General features: G+C 44.6%; 1 protein-coding gene across 2 annotated transcripts in view; it reads left to right on the top strand.

Annotated features, from left to right (window-relative positions):
* ACOT7 (acyl-CoA thioesterase 7) overlaps positions 1-20,561 on the top strand; it is a 1,181,269-nt gene that overhangs the window by 935,756 nt on the left and 224,952 nt on the right. For both annotated transcript variants that reach the window (XM_085608889.1, XM_085608890.1), the window contains exon 8: positions 13,600-13,784. In XM_085608889.1, the coding sequence (XP_085465015.1) occupies positions 13,600-13,784 (185 nt within the window). The remainder of the gene's footprint in view (positions 1-13,599; positions 13,785-20,561) is intronic.

Here is a 20,561-nt window from a genome sequence, read left to right as displayed (position 1 = left end):
CTCTTTTTGTGTCTTGGGTGGTGGCATGTTTACAATTAACTGGATGCGGTCAGGTGTGAGCTGTCTCCCCCCCTTGGACAGCAAGTGCCCAAGGTACACAACTTGCTGAACACAGAATTGTAGCTTCGAAGGGGACACCTTGTGCCCCTTGTCGGCCAGAAAATGTAAAACCGTCAGTGATGCTTTTTCACATTCAGGTTCGCTTCGGGCGGTGATCAGCAGATCATCGACATACTGGAGCAGTGCAGTGTTAACTGGCATGTGGATACTGTCAAGTTGTCTTTTCAGTGCTTGGCTGTAGATGCTGGGACTTTCTGTAAATCCTTGAGGTGCGCGTGCGAATTTAAAGCTTCGTCCATTTAAACTGAATCCGAACAAATATTGGCTTTCCGGATCGATTGGGACGCTAAAGAAGGCGTTCTTGAGTTTAATTACAGTGAAGAACGTTGCTTCTGAATCAATAGCTGTCAGTAATGAAGAGATATCTGGAACCACGGGATATTGTGGTACAATGCATTTATTCAATTCCCGCAGATCAATAACTAATCGATATACTGGGGGTGCTTTTGGATCAGTTCGTTTAAGAATCGGAATGATCGGAGAATTACATACATTGGAGTCGGTTTCCACAACCACTCCTTGTGCAATGAGCTCGTCAATGATTTGCAGTAAAGCCACTACAGCATCTGGAGGTAACTTGTATTGTCGCATTCGTGGTAATACCACTCCTGCTTTGAGTGTGACTCGATATGGTGTAATGTGCATACAACCTACATCAGTGGGGCCTTGTGCCCATAAATGTGCAGGTAGATTCTGTAACCGGTGATCCATGTCTCTTGACACGTAGTGACCTTTAAAGTCACGCAAAAATAGTCGTACTCCGTCCGGAGAACAACATATTATAGCTCCTAGAGCTTTCAATGTCTTTATACCTAACAAGTTTTCTGGACATGATTTAGTAAGCAATAAATCTGTAGTCCGTGTCAATGGACCAACTGTAAGTGGAAGCGGTTGCGATACTTCGTTAATAGTAGGCTTTCCTGAAAATCCAAGGGAAACATTTTGTGAGCCTGAGAGGGGTGCCCCTGGAACCTCGTCGTGACTTATAGTTGTTCTGCTTGCCCCTGTATCAAGTAAAAACTTTCTGTCTTTCCCTAATACTTGACTCTGTACATAACGACCCTCTTGATCTACAGGAACCTCAATAAGGGGTAAGCCAACTTCCCTCTCTAGGCTATTTCATGTGTATCGCTGATAATCTGGATAGTCATTTTGGGCATACTGGTACATCTGTTGTGTCGTGTTTTGTGTTGCGGCAACAGGCTGTGGCTGTGGTACCGCTACGGTCTGTTGTGGAACCGGCATAGGCTGTACATTCTGAGGTGCTTGTTGTTGGATCTGATCCTGTCTAGGCGGACGTGGTCTCTCCTTGGTTTTACCCGTAGAGATATTATGTTTCAGAACTGCACAATCGTTTATATAATGACCTGGCTGTTTACAATAGTTGCATGTCCCTTTAACGGGAACCGCTGAATTACTGGACTGTGTCGCACCCTTTTTATGACCGTCAGCTGGAACTGACTGAGCAACAAGCATTTTCATTTTCGTGTCCTTCATACGTCTGTGTTCGTGTTCTTGTTCTTCTCTAATTCTATTCTGGTGATACTGTAACATTTGTAACATTTGTGAAGGAGTGTTAGCTTGCCAAGTGCTCTCAACTTTCAATACTCTGTTCTTAACCTGGGGCAGGGAATTCTCGACTAGTTTTGTTACAAAGAGATGTGGATATGACTCGCTATTTGCTTTTAGGCCACTATTAATGCCAAAACATTTTTAAATCGGGAGTAGAAATCACTAGTGTCTTCATCGGGTTTCTGTTTACAGGCTGAGATTGCACCCCAGTCTTCCTTTTTCGTAGTTAATAAACGTGGCAATACTTGTACTAATAATCCTGGTAATGCTTTAGTTTTGTCCCCAAGCCCTCGGCCTGCAGTTCGGGCATTTTCTTCGTTTTCTAATGCTGTCCAATCAATCTTTTGGTCTCCCACCTCCCACCTCCCATTCCTTTTCTTTGAGTTTCTCGTAAATACCGGCAGGCAATAATACTTTTAATATTTTCATAATGTCAGGATAGGTATAATCACCCATGAGTAACATGTCCTTTAGTTCACGGTGAAAACCTGCTGGATCTTTGTCATGACTGGGCACTAATTTCTTCATTTCCAATAGTTCTATTTTAGTTATAGGCGTGTACACGAACACGCGTCTAAAAGTATTATCATCATTTCTAACTGGGTGTACTTCGCGTAAGGGATTCTGTCTGTCTATGTAATACATTTTTCTTTCCATGGAGGGAGCTGGATCATGTTCTGGACACAAAAAGGCACTATATCTGTGTCGGTATTCTAGAATTACCTTAATTAGATCGGTACCTATACCTCTCCATTTATTCGTGAGTAATTCTATCAGTATATCAGGTAGGGGACCAGGATCGGAGTGTTCGTTTTTATACAATATAAGGAGGCGTTGTATCATGTATATACCAGCTAAACGCTGTTCGTCTGGTGTGAGATTTAGAAACGTGTGTGCTAGCGCATCATCACTGTATTTTTCAGAACTGTCAGCCCATTGTACTGCTGACCTGGCTAATTCTTGTTCATCCATAGAATCGAGCACATGGTACCCCCTTCGTTCTCGAAGTAATTTATCAGTAGCCTGGAATAAGTGTTCAGGGGTCCTTGGATTTGAGATAGCTGCTTGAAAAATTCTGTTACATTCTGGACGTATCGGACGCATTGTTTTATTAAAAGATCTTCCCTTACCTACATAAGCTATCGTTTCTCTAGCTGGTAATTCTAATTGTCCTGTGGTCATTTCTGACTGTTCCTCCTCCTCTCCCTCTGATTCAGTTTTATCTGCTTCTAATCTTCTTTCATGTATTCGTTCTACTTCTTTTCTGATCTTTCGGTGCATAACTTCTATACTCTTCTGTTTATCATGTTTTCCGTCTGCTATATTCTGACCCCATCTGGTAAGTACTTGCATTTCATCCGGATCTACCTCAGGCCTATCTCTGTTTCTGATCAAGCAGTTTATGAAGAAGCGTAACAATAATTTTTGCATGTCTACTTTCTGGTATTCCATGGCCTCGCCAATACTTTCAGGACCTTCCCCTGTTTGGATAAAGTGATATATTTTGTCTAGATGACCAATCATTCCTGGTAGCGTCATTAGATAGGTCGAAACTCGTCGTAAACGTACTGATGATAGCAACATTCTGTCGTGTTTACCGGGCACTGGATCATATCTACAATCTGTAAGAGGCTCATTAAATATATTGTGATTAGCTGTTTGGGGTGTACGTTGGTGTGCTAAATCCCTATAAGTCAATCTAGGTGCTGGCGGTGGCGTGGAAAAACCTCCTGTCGCACCTCCTATCGCACCTCCTGAGGTGCCAAGTCCAAAAGGATTTGTTGGATGTAGGGTAGAGAGTGTAGATGCAGGAAGGACTGTAGAAACAGGTGGAACGTTTAGAACGTGAGGAGGAGTTTGTTGCTGCGGAGGTGGGGGCAGATGATCTTGGGGTTGAGCGTCGTCAACAGGTGGTGTGCGTGGCTGCGCACCATTAGCATATTCGGGGGCGGCATCATCTAAATAGGAAGAAAGGAAAATGTCCTTTGCGGTCTTGGGATGTACTTTAATCGGGAGTAATGGAGGTGGCAGATCTTTTGGTACCTCCAGGGTGGCCTTAGGCAAACCTTCGGCCAGAAGAGGATACATACCATTCATAAGAGTGTTTCGTTGTCTGTCTACTTGTTCTGTTTTTACTCGGATACCTTCGTCAATTAATAGGTTTTCTCGGGCTTTGTCTGAATTCTCTCTACTTTTCTCTTCTTGTCTGAACGCTTTCTCTGCGCGTCTATGCGATTCTTTACGCCATAATTCAATGGCATCTTTCTGTGACTGTCTGGCTTTCTTTTTCCATAATACTTCTTCTACTCTCATGATGCAATCTGCATCCCATGTCCCAGCAGCGGGCCATCTCTGACTCTCTGCTAAATCCTTGGTGTAGTCCACCCATAAATCAAGATATAATACGGCATCTAGGCCATGTTTATGGTACATAAAGTACCCTGGAGTGTCCCTAGGTGGAATGGGAACAGCTTCCTCGAGTATCCCTTTTCTAGTTTTTATCTGTCTTAATTTCGAGAATAACGGCATCTTGAACCTTGCTACTTGATTCTTACCTGAATTTTAACACTTGGACTTGAACACAATTAATACAATAAACACAGTAATGAAGATCGAACAATCACTCATACCACGACATTTAAAACATATCAAAACATTTCAGAAACGAACAATAATGATTAGAATAAAACTAGTTAACTGCATAATACTAGATATACTGGATGTACTGCTAAACAGCACAGATACACTGCTGAAACAGTGCAGACCGGATCTGTGTACCCAAACCCGTCTTGACCGGCACAAACTAATGTGCACGTCTAAATGCGTCCCCAGCAACAGTACTCACCGGGAAGCACGGAACGGAAGGCCTCGGAAACTGGACTGGACTGTATCGGACTGGACTCGACTCGTGACATAGATACTTCGGAATCTGGTGGGCCTCTGTATACCTCGGATCTTGCTCTCTCAGCTAGGCTCTGGTCGGGATTCTCCGCACTCCTCACCGCCTCGTCTGGGTGTTGATCGCAGCCTCAGTCGCCCCCGTTGGCCTGAGGGAGATACAGGAAATCCTGCGGGTACGCGTAGTTGTCCGTCCGGCTGTGGCAGGAGACCGGGTCTGCAACGCACCTCCGGCGCGTGGGGTGTGAGAGGTGTCCCTGTTCGGGCGCCAATTATGTGGTAAATTTAAATTACCTAGACTTAATTTATGCGGTAAAATTCAATAAGAATAACTCAGTAAAAATAAGAGGCAGAATCCGTGGTATTTGAGGTTATAAAAGGGAATTTATTCCTTACAAAGGAATTATGGTTCGAACCAGGCAATCGGGTTCCGTCACCACGAAGGTTCAGGAAGGGATCGGCGATACATTATTGACAGGTTATTATATTTATAGTAAATGCATTACAGTGAAGACAGATGCAGGAGGCGTAACAGCTGATAGGAGAGATAAGAATACACATACGTAATAAAAAAGGCGTTACAATAGGCGTGCATAAAGGCGTATACTAGAAACGTCATTAAGAGGATGTCACAGGTGGGTGGATCCATAAGAGAATCCTGCAATGTCAGCAAAAATACATGGCAGAGATGCGCGCGCAGCCGCATGACGTGTGATTGACGTGTAACTAGAGGGTGAAGGGGACTTGACATTTAGCCCTACATGAGGAGACAGAAGTCTGGGATGTCAGAACAACCTAATCCCAAATCGTATCTAATATCTTGTGTTTCAGGAACTATATTATCTGGAAGGAAAGGTCTCTCGGATAGAGTCTATTCTATACTGACTGCTAGTGCGTGTACAAGCGTCTAAGTGTCTACATGAGATGCGAGGGGGCATGGGCCTACCATGGAAACGAAAGCCATGAATTACTTGCTCGGAGACAGTAAGGCCGGGCCCTTTGCTCTGCAGCTGGAAGGATGTTTACCTAAACTACTAGACAGGAATGCATTTCTCGAGGAGCGGAGCAGATAACTTGAAGGCTGAATACAGTTTTGGCAGGCAACAGGTCGGGTCAGGCACCGTTAGCCGCGCAGGAAGTAAGACAAAGGTCATGGATACAGATGCAGGTCCAGGCTGGAGCATTCAGAGGCAGAAGCAGGAAAAGGCTCGATGGCAGAATTCAGGGCCTACCTTGCCAGAGCTGGAAAACGTGAAAAGTATACCATATAAAGACGGTGGCAAGGCATACTTAGGAACGGAATATCTGACCCATTCATGGCAGATCTGAAAGAGGACATGTTAACGTTGGACGCACATGTATTTGCGTCTTCATAGCTTGAAGTGGAGGGAACATACATGTACTTGTAGCATGTACATGGAGCCGTTGGGGTCTAAGATAGGGGACACAATTGACCATAAAAATTCATATTTCCTCAGCCTTCCTTCCCTCTGTCAGGGGAAGTGTCGTGCAGGTGTTCACGGACAACACCACCGCCATGTGGTATTGCAACAAACAGGGCGGGGTGGGGTCGTGGACCCTTTGTCAGGAGGCTCTGCGCCTCTGGACATGGCTGGAACACCAGGGCGTCACCCTAGTGGTTCAACATCTGGCGGGCTCTCTGAACGCCAGAGCAGACGAACTCAGCCGCCGGTGCATGATGGATCACGAATGGCGTCTGAACTCCGAAGTGGCGCAAGGTCTCTTTCAGCAGTGGGGAGAGCCTTGGTTAGATCTATTCGCCACCGAAGAGAACGAGCAATGTCAGCAGTTCTGCGCGTTGGAATTTCCAAGGCGGCACTCGCTCGGCGACGCTTTTCGTCACGAGTGGAGTTGCGGTCTGTTGTACGCCTTTCCGCCTATACCACTTCTGCCCAGAGTGCTGAAGAAGATCAGGCACGACCGGGCCCAAGTCATCTTGGTGGCTCCGGATTGGGCACGAAGGTACTGGTATCCCGAGCTACTCAGTATGTTGACCGATCCTCCGATACGTCTGCCCCTTCGGGAGGATCTTCTGTCGCAGCAGCAGGGGACGGTCCTCCACCCGAACCTGTCCAGCCTCCACCTCCATGCGTGGAGATTGAGCGGCGGCAGTTGATGCCATTTGACTTGCCTCCTGAAGTCTGTGATATCATTCTGGCAGCCAGGCGTCCCTCCACAAAGACGGTATACGCCTGCCGGTGGAACAAATTTGTGGCACGGTGCACAGCAAAGGCTGTGGATCCCCTTTCCGCCCCTCTTTCTGAGGTTCTGCTCTTTCTTCTTTCTTTGGCCCGGCAGGGCTCTGCCCTGGGCACCTTGAAAGGTTATCTTGCTGCCATCTCTGCCTTCTTGCGGCTTCCTGATCAGCCTTCTCTTTTCAAATCCCCTGTAGTTACACGCTTTCTAAAAGGCATTACTCACACGTTCCCTCCTGTCCCTTTTGTAATGCCTCAGTGGGACTTGAATCTTGTTCTCACATTTCTAATGTGCGCTCCCTTTGAGCCTCTTCATAATTGTCCTCTTCGTCTGCTGACGCTTAAGACTGCCTTTCTGGTAGCCATCACCTCAGCTAGACGGGTGAGTGAGCTCCAGGCTTTATCATCTAAGCCTCCTTTTCTCTCTGTTCATCCGGACAAGGTTGTCCTTCGGCCTCGTCCCTCCTTTCTTCCGAAAGTGGTGACCCCCTTTCATCTTGGGCAGTCTGTCACCTTGCCCACCTTCTTTCCGCCTCCGCATCCTTCCAAAGAGGAAGAGAGGCTGCACCGTCTGGACCCCAAACGTGCGCTCTCCTTTTATCTTGACCGCACAAAGCAGTTCCGGGTGGACGACCTACTTTTCGTTGGATACGTGGGTGCTAGGAAGGGGAAAGCTGTGCACAAACGGACCATCTCTCGGTGGGTCGTTTTGTGCATCAAAATTTGTTATTCCTTGGCAAAAAAAGGACCCTCCTGTTGGGCTGCGCGCCCATTCTACTCGGGCCACAGCGGCTACTACTGCTTTGGGACGGGGTGTCCCTTTGCAGGACATCTGTCAGGCGGCGACGTGGGCTTCGCTACACACGTTTGCCAGGCATTATTGCCTTGACAGCCAAGTCCGGAGGGATGGCTTCTTTGGCCGTTCTGTCCTCCAGGACTTTCTGGTGTGATCTTGGTTCGCAGACCCACCACCGGGGATGGTATTGCTTGGGTATCTATTCTAAGGTGAGGAATCTAACTAACGTGTTTCTTTCAGATGAACAAGTTACTTACCTTCGGTAACGATGTATCTGTAAGAAACATTAGTTAGTTAGATTCCTCACCGACCCACCCATCCTCCCCGTTCTGCGAACTGACATCTAGGGTTAAGGTTATCCTTTTCAGGACCCTAGATTTTATTTTTGGCACCAGTGTCGGTCTTTGCATGGCTCTGCGTTCCTGGCGCGGAAAGCTATGTACAAGAACTGACGTCAGCGCGCGAGGGCGGCGTCTAAGTACTCCGACGACGTCATTCCGGCGCACGACGCCGACGACGGACGCGGAGCCGCAGACGACGCCTAGCGACGCGCAAGGGGTATTGCTGACGAAAAATCTTCCGGATCCAGTCTGACGCCTGGGGATATTCTAAGGTGAGGAATCTAACTAACTAATGTTTCTTACAGATACATCGTTACCGAAGGTAAGTAACTTGTACGTTTCCACTATACCACAATTGTTATTCCTTTTATAAAGCACCCCATCCTGAAGTGGGGATTTTTTATATGATAAAAAAAATGTAAAATAATTAATTTACCTCATTGTTTTTATATTAAAATGCAATTTGAAGGGAAAATCATTGAATCGTGTGGCGAGAGTATGCATTGAGGGGAGAGATGGGAACAGGTGCGGGGAGGAGGTCAAGAGAAAGTGTTTGCAGGAGGAGTCCAGGATGGCAAGCCCATACAGGAAAAATGGGAGAAGGTGGAGGATGAAGAGAGAAAATGGGCAGAAGGGTAGAAACAAAGTAAGGTCTGTTAAAAGGGTGTAATAATCTAGGCCACACATTGATTTATAATGGGGATTAGAGCACCCCCCATCTTCAAAATGGATTGAGAAACTTTGGATCTAAATGATCATGTAGACAACAAACCTTTCACCACGACCTAATATGTTCATCTTGAATATAGAGACTTAATTGCCCCAAATAGAGAGTTAATTTCATGATAAAAGTAGTATTTTGCCTTAAATTACAGCTTTTCATTTTGTAGTAAATACATGAGTTGTCCCTTAATAATATCTTATCATCAGGTAAGAAGGGCTGACTCAGTCAAATGGAGCCCTTAATGCCCATTAATCTTCATAATTTATCAATATCATCGTCAAATTCTCAGGCTGTCAATCACATTCCAATGATTTTCATCACCATTATTTTATCAATAGTGGAAAATGTGACAAGAAAGTCCACACTGAATCACGTATGGTAACCACTGTGTCACTATTATGCAAATGAGGGTCACAGTTCGATTGAGAATAGACAGAATATGCTAATGATTAGGCATTATTAGGTCTAGAATAATCAGAATCAGGTCTGTTTTCAACCATGCCTACAAATATATGTCAACAGGGAGGCACTGTGATGCCAGGGATAGCCACAGCGCAACCATGAATGCTCTCAATATGTTGAGAATGTGCCAGTCTTAAACCAGGGACATCCAACATGTCATCAAGAATGTCACATTATGTCAAGGATGGGCAAGCCACTCTTAACCAGGGATAGCAAGAATGTCAGCAGGTATTTCCGCAATATGGCAAATGTCGACCATGTGCTTTATGCCCCCATGATATAAACTATAAAGGGATGTTCTGTAGCAGTTGTTGACTTGAGGAGAGTCCTTTCTTTTTAAATTTCTCAAGTACTACCAAGATCGATATATCTCACTGTCTCATAGTTCAAGATAGTCACTTGATGTTAATTATATCCTCCACAATTCTCATGCATGCTTTCCTCGTTGTCATACCGGCATAGTACTGATTACAGGACAAGTGATCATGTGCACTAGTCTTTGTGCCTTACAATTAGTATGTTATCCCTGCTGCCAAGTGTTTCCGTTCCCAGGATCCACTGCCTTCATGTTACATGTGTGCGGATGGATTTTAAATGACCACAAAGAAAATGTTCTATTATTGGAGGTAAGCCCTATAATGTGGTTCCTGTAGTGGGATTTTATACTGGTGTCAGTCCCATATGAACCAACATATTTTTAAGCACCTAATAATGGTGCCCGCTAGAACGGTACCCAGAATGGTGACTGTATGTCAAGGATAAATCCATATTATAACATTGAGAGAAAGAAAGTCATCAAGACTGCACACGATAGTTTATAATAGGGTCCTTATTTACCAGTGATAGCCACAAACGCCTAAAGATGAGAAGTAATGGCACCAATATGCCAAGGTTTAGGACACCACCCTGACTGTACCCACATCCAAGACAATAGAATCCCCCACCCACTCAAAAGTAGATAGACCTGCACTCATATTCAATACACACTATCAAATATATAGGTTACCTTGTTAGTCGTGTTAGTGGGCCCATTTCATCTCTGCTGAGGCTTGGGAACAAAGTAAGGCAGAATCTCCTGTAATTCACAGCTTTTTGTTTCTTCCTACCAGATCCCAACCTCTTGTGACATTCAGTGGGGGGGGGGGGGGGGGTGGGGTGCTTGTGCTTGTTCAGACCTTACACTCTGGTAACGATGTGTTCTGGTTTTTCATTCACACTGCATGTAGTAGGGCCGTTTCCCATCCACCCTGCCTCCTCATGCTGTTCTCACAAGAAAATAAATAATTAGCTACGCTGATTGCCTGAATTAATTCCTTGAATTGTGGCTAGAAAAATGTTGACCTCCACTGGGAGTTCCCTTTTTATTTCCACCAAGTAAAAAGACTCGCTCCTGCCTTTATAAGGAGCACATGTTTGTGTTTCAGGGGTTACATGGCTACCACAAATTTACAAGTTCTTTCTTGTTCATCTACGTTAGTAGATTGACCCACCTAGAAATGCCCAGAATCTCACGCCAATCCTAATCTAGTGAATGCTTCAGTGCATCAATTCCACACCCGTAACTGCACTTTCTGAACTCACATTTCACGAGTGGCGATTCTGTAAATGAGCACTGGAAATTGACTTTTGCATGCCGAAGCTATACTGATTTTCACAAAATGCTTTACGCATTAAGTAAATAGTGTGCATTATTCCTTTTCTATTAAGAAATATTCCAAACTATAACCAATGCCGTTTTTTATATCTGAAAACAATGACATGAAAATCGGGCTGTCATCTTTATTTACCATTCTACAGCAGCAATACATAAATCGGTGGCTATCTTCAGTAACAGTTGCTCTCAGTGGTGCTCTTAAAAATCCCATGTCTGTTTCTTAATTCATGACACTATGTAATAACCACTGCCTTGAAATATCTCTCAACTGCAACCCTTAATTCCCATGACACGCCCAATGAAAAGACAGCACCCACTTCCTCATAGAAACGCTTTTCAGAAGAACCCACATCAGTTCTGTGCAAATGTACTCTTTGTTACAATGTCTACAAATAGCTTTACATTCGTTTCTATTATTTGTATTTGATTGCTTGATTAAACCTGTATATATATTCTCGTTATCCTGACAGGTATTTTGTAACATTTTGGAGGTTTCTATTTTCATATTGGTTTACTTTAAAGAATTGTGTTCTTCTATATTCCTGTTTTATTTTTCTCATTTTATAGTTTCAGACAGGGTCAAAATTATTCGCCGAATTTTGCAACATGTTTCCTAAAAGGAGCAAGTGTGCAATGACTTTTCAGGCTCTTGCTTCTCCAGAAGGCACATAGTCTGTGTCAAACTGACTTCCAGTGTCTACCAGCATCACTACTTTGGAGAATTCTTGGCATTAATTTATGTCATTCTTGCCCCTTCACTTCGCTACTGATGTTTGCACCTCATAAAAACCTGGACCCAAGATGTTCTTATGACGTGTATGTGCATCATACTCGCGAGGCACACGTATATGCGCCGCTGCCCAGTTTATACAAACTCAGTGCAAACTTTTGAAATGGTGCATCAAAACCTGAACAGTAAATGGGTTAAATCCCTATGTGCACCATCTACGGCTCTTCCCAAAGCAGGGCGGCCTGAGATTGGCAAAGAAGACTAGGAAAAGTAATGCCTACCTCAAGTAATATTGTGGCCTAGCTGGTCACATGACAGAATAATTAGCCTTCCCGTTTTGCATCTTGGGCATTCTTGGTGTGTTGTGCTTCCTTCCTCCCCATTAGATACAGTTTCAATTGTCATCTAATTCAAACATAAGCGTAATGTCTTAAAATGTCGCGGCTGTGGCACCTTTCAACTGAAAACTTAGTCAAGGCACACTAGGGGCTTACCTATCCTCCTGGGAGAGCAATGGCACACCAATTTAGAATTTCAGCTAAACATTCATACTAAGAATGTACAAAGTAACATTTGGAAATCACCGCCTTTTCTCTTGTAGATTACTCCAAATTAGATATGAGCTATACACCATGCGTCGAAGCCACTCACAGACTCCGTCAACCCCAAATAGTACGGTATTTGGTGCATTCCCCTTCTCAAAGAAGCCAAATCATCCGCTGTGATGCCAGTTCTGTGAATCCTTTGGTGATCACAAGTGTATTGGAAGCAGATCATCACTCGGCACCTGGTCAGGCCAGATGGCACTGTCAACTGACAATAAAATGTTGAGTCACATTTAAACAGTGGGTGCCAATAGGGGAAGGGGGTCATGGACAAACCACAGGCACAGGGACAAGGAAAGGGGAACATGGAAGAAACAGGGAAGGAACAATGCCTAATACATATACAGGCAAAGAAATGAAAAAAGGCATAAAGGGGTGGAAACAAAATGTTGTGGTGTATCTAGACTCATTCTACAGCTTCTTTCTTGGGCTATACCTTGACTGCTTGCGTCATCTACAAAGAGTCCCCAGGCATACAGGGTAGTAAGCGAGGCTTAATAGGACCTTCTATTCATCATCACAGACTATGTACCCAGGGCTTTGATTAATAGGGACCCCTAGTGCTGTCACTTTTGTAATGCGTATGGCTCCAGCGTCTGCATGCAGCAGTGGAAAACCCTCACTGTATCCCAAAGCTGAGTAAAATATTAGAAGCACTCAGAATTATGTTCCTTACTCCTATATTGTTTCTCCTAAATTACACAATCTCTTGTATCTAAAATGAAAGGCGTTTTGCACTATACAGGATACATCATCGCCTGTTACAACGTGACATTAATCTCATGAATTACATTTCCCTCTTTTAAATCAAGGTTACCTTGAATAAATAGTGTCCTTGCATTTATGATTTTATGCCGTAGGACAAGGTTTAATTATCCTCATTCATGAATGAATTTGTCTTGAACCTAAATCTATGAAAACGTTGGTTCATCTTGAAATATTAACAATGGAAGGTAAAGGAAATGACATGCTAACAGTATAGAAAAGACATGCCACTGATGGCCCCATTAGGGCAGCAATGATTTCTTTGCAGTGAAACAGTAGTGAATGCTCATTCCTTCCACCAGGAGGAGTTGTGTGCCTAAAGTAGAATGGTGTTCCTAAAAGGTAGGACTAGGCAAAGGTAAATCCAGGTTTTTGATATATGCCATATTTGCTGGTCCTCAAATTATTTCTTCCTCTAGGATGACATGAAATTGTAAATTTCTCATAAATTTTCTTACCAAGTGATCATCTCTGAAATGATTGGTGAAATAATCAGAAAAGGACAGTATGTTATTACTTTCTGGTCCAGTAAATGTTCTTCCATTTTACTCCATCAGTTCTCTGTAACAATGAACGCTCATTGTATCTGTCCTGCTGCGATGTGCCAGTGTATCACACCTTAAATTCCACAGTGACAGAGGACACTGAATAATGTATGGTGTAGTGTTCTACTGTTGCTGCAAGACTGCATGCATTAACACACCTCTTCTCTGCAGGTTGTATCATTACTATTTCGGGACGCATGACCTTTACAAGCAGCAAATCCATGGAGATTGAGGTTTTCGTCGATGCCGATCCCTTGATTGAAGACTTCCAAGAACGCTATCGGGCGGTTAGTGCATTCTTCACCTACGTATCGCTCAGTAAAGAAGGAAAACCCCTGCCTGTGCCACAATTGCTGGTTAGTATCATTCACAGTCAACCTGCCATTACAGACCAAAAATGTTGTTGTCTTTTCAGATTGAGGTCCTTAAACTGTTTCCAGTAACATTGTAAAGCTTAATTTCTAATTGTAGCAAAGTGGAGATATTATGTCGTTTGGCTGGGGTCTCAATAGGTAATATTACCACAGTACCCAAAAGTGGACCCTGGATTCACACTAGTAATACTTCTCTCAGTCCTGGTAGAGTGGCAAAGGGCAGACAGGTTTACTTACTTGAAATACCAACATTGACGATAAGTAAGTGGCATGACTCAAAAGTAATCCGATACCAATTTATAAGAATAGAGCTTATTTTTATGTAAACTTAGACACCAGAATAACGTATGTACAGTTTGTATAACCAGAGTTATAGAATTTACAGTGCTATTAAAATCAATACTGTGTAGAGGTGTCAAACTTTACTATAGAAGTCAATAGGAGAGATACAAGGTTACACTTGGTCACTTGTGGGGGGACTTCAACGTAGCCCATTCAGAGTTAAGGTCTGGCAGGTCATCTGACCAAGCTCTGACATTCACAAAAAGTTTACCTTGCCCAGGGAATTCATGTGCAGGGATGGCATGGCTGTCGTTGGTGCTAAACAGTAGCCGCTGGAGCTGTCTTAAACAACACTTGACAAAACGATTCTTGCAGGGGAAGTTCAGAGAAGCCCCTAGGAGGTGAAGTTTGGGGTGGAGCCCTGGGCAAGGAATCACCAGACAGAAGAGCTCTGCCTAGCTCTGGAATCTTGGGTGTAGAGGTGTTCCTGACTATCCTTGGTGCTGAGCGGGACTGCAGAAACTGGATTTACCAGGCGTGCCAACGAAGCCATCTTTTGGATGCAAGAGCTCTGCAACTGCGCCATAGAAGTGGAGGGGGGACAATGCCAGAGGTTCCCTCTTTGTGAGACGTCAAGTGAAGCAGGTAGTAGTTATCGAGAACACCAACAATCCTTGGTCATTTGGGCAGGTCCACAACGGGGCCTGGTAGTCAGTCCTTCTCTAGATCATGGAGCTGCAGGTTGTTGACTTCCTTGTGGTACTGGTCTCTGGTCCTGGACGAGTCGTAGTCAGCCGGGTGCTGGGGGGTTGCCACAGGTGCAGAGCTTCCGCCTTCTCTTTGTGGAGTCCTGCCTTGTGCTGACATGGGTCTCTTCTTTGTCCTTCTTCTTCAGAGCAGATTTTGCATTCTGGTGTTAGGGGTGTCCCTTAAATCCTAGATTTAGGGGCTGTTTAGGGGTGTGAGGGCTAGTAGCCAATGGCCTACTAGTCCTGTGGCTAATTCACCCCTGAGGTGACAACATCCAGTGGATGTATGTCAGACTCCACACATTTCTGCAACTTTTCAAGACGGAAACACAAGAAGTAACACTCCTCATCAGCCAGGCTAGCTTGAATCCAGTGGCAAAGTGAGCAAGGGACCCACATCTGGGCATGCCCTGCCAACTTAAGGCAAACAAAGCAAACACAAGAAAATGATGGACGGAGCGCTGAATCTTTTCAGACACTCACCCCCACTCACAGATTTGGTTTACATCCATCATTGTTCTTTAGCTCACTTCGCCACCCCAGTTCAAACTCAGCCATATGCAAATCAGTCTTAGTCCAGCCTGAACTGCCAAGCCAGGTCTTCCCTTGACCAGAAGCAAGCATCCCGGGTCCGGTTTCAGAGTAATACCCCTCATCAGCCAGGCTATCTTGAATCCAGTAGCAAAGTGAGCAAGGGACACACATCTGGGCATACCCTGCCAACTTAGGGTGAACAAAGCTATAACGATGATGGATTCAACCCATATCTGTGACAGGGGGTGAGTGTCTGAAAGTTTTCCGCGCTCTATCCATCACCTGTCTGTGTTTGCTTTGTTCACCCTTTGGTTTTCAAGATGGCACAGGCCATCCACAGCTGTTCAGACCCAGTAGCCCACCCTAGTGGTGTGGCTTGCCTTTGGGGGCTGTACGCCACCTGTATACCTAATTTCCAGCGTGTCAGCAAACACAAGAGCCTGGCATCAGCGAGGGATCTTTGTCTCCACTGGGAGACCAGCCTCTTACATATCAGAGGTGGCGAAGCAATCAAGGCTCACCGCCCTGATGGGTCTTTCACTAGCCATCCTGGGAGGGCGAAGGTGTAACCTCCTTCCTGCCCACGTCTTTTGTCTCAGGTCCTCTGGAAGTGATAGCGCTCGCCATCAGGAGGTCAGACTTCTGTCTTCGTAGCAAATGGCCCTAACAGCCTGCCAAGGCACAGGGAACTCAGTAACTCGGTGGGCACCCTTGAAGATCGTGTCAGGGGTGAAAAAGCAAGTTTTTATATCAAATACGACTACATTCGGCAGTGCCATCCTGAAGCTGGCTATCTAGGTTTTGTCCGGTAGCCAGTTCACGTTAACCTATAGATCGCCATTTGCTTCCAGCAAACTTGGATTTGCAAGGTTACTGTAGAGGTATACATGTCTGTTCATATACATTCCCATACCATTGATATATTGCATCCTACCCCTTGGGCTTTAGGAGACCCATCTTAAGGTGACTTGTATATCAAAGCGGTGAGGGGACTCTCACATATGGTGGGGCAGAGTAGAACTCGAGCGATGAAGCTACTCATGCAGGCTTTTTACTTTTACTCGGGTCTCTCAGGGTGGCACAAATAGTGCTGGAGCCCTAGTGATCCCTTTAACTCCCTTGCCTTGGATACCACTTATACCATTTACTAGGGACTTATGATGGGGGAGGGGGTTACACTACCTTGCTAATTGGATGTACCAATTCACATTACAATTTGAAGGAAAGAGCACTGGCACTGTGGCCTAGTTAGCAGGTCCCAGTGCACTTTCAGAATACCTCAGCATCTAGAGCAAACATTGGGGAAGGGGGGCGGGTGGCAGGGGTGATCAACCAAAAAAGGCACTTTCCTACACTAATCTAGAGAGGATCGCATTTTTTATATAGAGTTTGGCATTTTAAATCTAGAGTTTACAGTAAATCGAACTCTACTTGAGCACAGTTCCCTGAATCAGATAGCAGTATTACAATTTGCTCATCTTGTCTTCATTTATCGTGTTACTGTGTTGCTCAGGAGATATTATAGAAATCTGACTGTATTTAATAATGGGACTTCCTAAAGTGTGGAGCGATGATGCTCCAACTGTTCTTCACTATCTGGACTATTAGCTTTTGTCAGTTTCTCAAGAATGACCACGGACATAAGAATAGTTGGTTGTATGACAGTACACAGAGTACATGGAGGTCATATTGATCTAAAATAATATTGAATCCACTAAATTGAGCTACCAAGACATTGTAAGGTAAGCATATATTTACTGTTCTTAAATTTAGAATATACACTTACCTTACAACATAGTTTGGGCCCAGTGTATTGAATGCAATATTATTGCCATGTGATTTCACATGCGATACAGGGACACCCACCGAATAGCCTTAACTTCTTGTCTGAAGTGAAGGAATGCTTGAGAGCTCATTAGAGGGTGTGATCGTGCACACTGATCACTAAGGATATCTATGGTTTCTGTTCTTCCAATCCAGCCTCATTTCATAAGAAAACAATTCGCATATGTTGTTGCCACAAGCACCTAAAGGACATTATTCATATCCCTTTATAAAACTCCAAATTAACTCACAATTACATTTTGAAATGAAGAAGCCAGATGGTGTACTTTACTTGCTGAAATTTTAGGATATTTAATGGTACGTATTACAATTTTGCAATGATGGGCTTTCAAGCCATACATTGAGAACAGACAAAAGGAGGTATGGAGAGCACCCCCTGATCCGCTCGCTCATGTGAGGGGAGGGGGTCCCAAATTTGTTTAATAACTTAAAAAATTTGAATTCTTCATGGTTTGCAGACCCTGGGCCAGGACATGTGAACCTTTGAGTGAGACTTAACTGTCATGCAGATTAGTGTAAGTCATGACAACATTCTGTGACATCAATGCAGAGTTTGTAGTTATTATCATTGTGAAATTCATCAAGGCCTGAATGGACAGCCGAGTGAGCATAGGTATAAGCGGGGAAGAGATGCAATTCCATTGGAGTTAATTCACTATGGCCTGGATGTACGAAAAGGCAAGTCATAAATAGTGGTTGCAAATTGCGCACCAACTTTTGTGACATACCTTTCATTTTGTGATGTGGCATATGTACAGTTAGGACGCATCCCATATGTCTAGTCGCAGGAGGTGCAGGACGGGCTGTCTAATGATTATTTAATTGGTGGGTCTCTATTTGTGACCCCGTGATTGGCTATGAAAACAGGGATGGTGGACTTCGAAGAAACATGTGACCTCCATTCCTGTGCTCAAATTCCCACATGGAAACATATCTTTTCCTCAGACAGAGAAAAAGAGCTTGCACGCCTCAAGTCTCACTCTCAAACCAAGAAGAATTCCAATGTTTTAAGTTTTAATTAAACATATTTGGGAACCCCCTCCCGTCACATGAGCGAGTGAATTAGGGGTTGCTCTCTATACCTCCTTTTGTCTGTTCTTAATGTATTTCTTGTAGGGTATAGGGACCAAGCGCCGCGTCCTATAATGTCAACTACAGCAGAAAATGTTCAGTTGCCGGTCAGCCAATCAGAGCCTTTGGGTCTGTGGACCCAGCTTCGGGCCCACGGACCCAAAATAGACGACAGGAACAGTAACCTCACATGTCCAATGGGGGCATTTTATTTTTATTTTTAGGTCTCGCTGAGATGAGACATTTTGTAAGTGGGTTTTTAAAGTGCTTCCCCTGGCATAGAGCTACAGTGCACGAGGCGTGCACGCGCACAAAGCAGCCATATGGCTTTACGTCGCTCTCCCTCGTAGCCCCTCTCCGCCCCCTTCCCTGCTGCTATTTCACACCAGTTTTCATCAGAACTCCCGCTTCTCTCCCCCACCCCCCACCATCGCATCTCGCGTGTCCAATGCTTGTCTTTTCTATGTCCTTTCGTTTCTTACATGCAGTACCAACCTTGCTTTCACGCTCCTCCGCCCCTCCCCTTCACATCGCGCAGCTTTCACTTTCGCGCGCGGCCAATGCTTGTTTCATTAAAGTGAAAGCATGATGGCGACACCTTGTTTCTTATTTGCAGGCACGACGTGCTGTGTTACATTCAGCACGCCATGCCCGCTTTCTGCCCCGTTTGCCTGCCCCACCACCATTCCGAGATCGTAACTTTTAATTTTTAAACTGATGCGGCTGTTTACAATGATTGCTGTGGTTTCTGTGCTCTGTGGGACACTGCGCTCAGTAAAGACAACAAAAGGAAAAGTTTACGCATCTACCAAGAGCTGCTTTTAATACTGTGCACTTAAATCACAACTCACATAAAACGTAGGCGCATACATCCATTTTGAAACATCGAGATTAATAAACAGGCTAGCCATTTCTAGTACAGAGAGGTATTGAGAGCCATTTGTAATGCAGAGAGGTACTGAGACGTCAGCCAGAATCTAGCATCACCCTTAATGGAACCAACTTGCACGTTCAACCTTAGCACTCAGCTGCTACATCTATGGATAAGAGCTTGCTCAAGCGGTACATTGCAATGTAGCAAAAGTGATGCAAATTTGTTTAGCATACATGAATTTTCCATTGATGAGCAAGATCCCCTCTTGATGTATTTTATTGCTAATGAAGAGTTTTCTTTTTTTTTTAGAAGATGTATTTTGCTTAGTTTTTTAGAATGCTATATTCCAGTGTGTAAAGATCTGGTGTTAATTGTATTGTGATCTCTTTTATGACTTTATAAGGTCGAAATAAAGATAATGAAATGATGCAAATAGTAAGCACCCTGCTGTTCAGCAGAGTTAATATTCGTCCAAGTGACAGCGTAAATGTTATGTTATGTTATGTTATCTAGAGTTTTGTTAAGCGCTCAGCTACTCAGACAGAGTGTCCCGGCGCTGACAGACCCAAGACCATAAAGCTTCTACGGGAAGGAGGACTTACAGGCTGAACAGCCGAGTTTTGAGCTTCTTTCTAAAGGTCGTCAAGTTGTCGCACTTTCTTAGCGCCAGAGGGAGGGCATTCCAGGCGAGTGGCGCTAGGTATTTAAAGGAACGCCCTCCGATCCGGGCGCGCCTAATTGCCGGGACCACGGTGAGGGACAGTGACGCAGAGCGCAAGGTTCTGGTAGGTCGATGAAGACCGATCCTCTTTCTCATATAGAGAGGGCCAATACCATGAAGAGTTTTAAATGTCATGGTAAGTGCCTTGAATTCAATGCGCTTCTGAATGGGGAGCCAGTGCAAGGATTGCAGTAATCCAGTGGCATGGGAGCGGTGGCTAAGGCCAAAGATAGCCAGCGCGGCCGAATTCTGCACAACCTGTAAGCGTGAGAGAAGGAACTTGGGGAGACCCAGGTACAGGACATTGGCATAGTCAAGCCTAGAGCCTATCATGACCTGCACCGTGATCTTCCTGTGGGCGATGGACAAAACAGGAAGAAATTTTCTTAGCATTTATAAAATGCCAAAGCATTGACCAACTAGGCTCAAAATCTGAGGTTTCAGGGTGAGACAATTATCCATCTTAACGCCAAGATTTTAAGCCACCGAGGCCACATCAGCAGGGGGAAACATATCAGCAGGCCACCAAGACCTCCAGCAAGGATCAGGAGGGCAACCGAAGAAGAGAACCTCCGATTTATCTGAGTTGCATTTTAGCTGATTGCATTGGAACCATGTAAAGACCGCGGCCAAACAGCTCTTAATACGGTCTCCATTGAAATCCATATTTTTACTGCACGTGA

Source organism: Triturus cristatus, chromosome 1_2 (genome assembly GCF_964204655.1).
Source record: "Triturus cristatus chromosome 1_2, aTriCri1.1, whole genome shotgun sequence".
Classification (NCBI taxonomy): domain Eukaryota; kingdom Metazoa; phylum Chordata; class Amphibia; order Caudata; family Salamandridae; genus Triturus; species Triturus cristatus.
The sequence above is the reverse complement of the archived record's forward strand: the minus strand, read 5'-3'. Positions and strand labels throughout refer to the sequence as shown.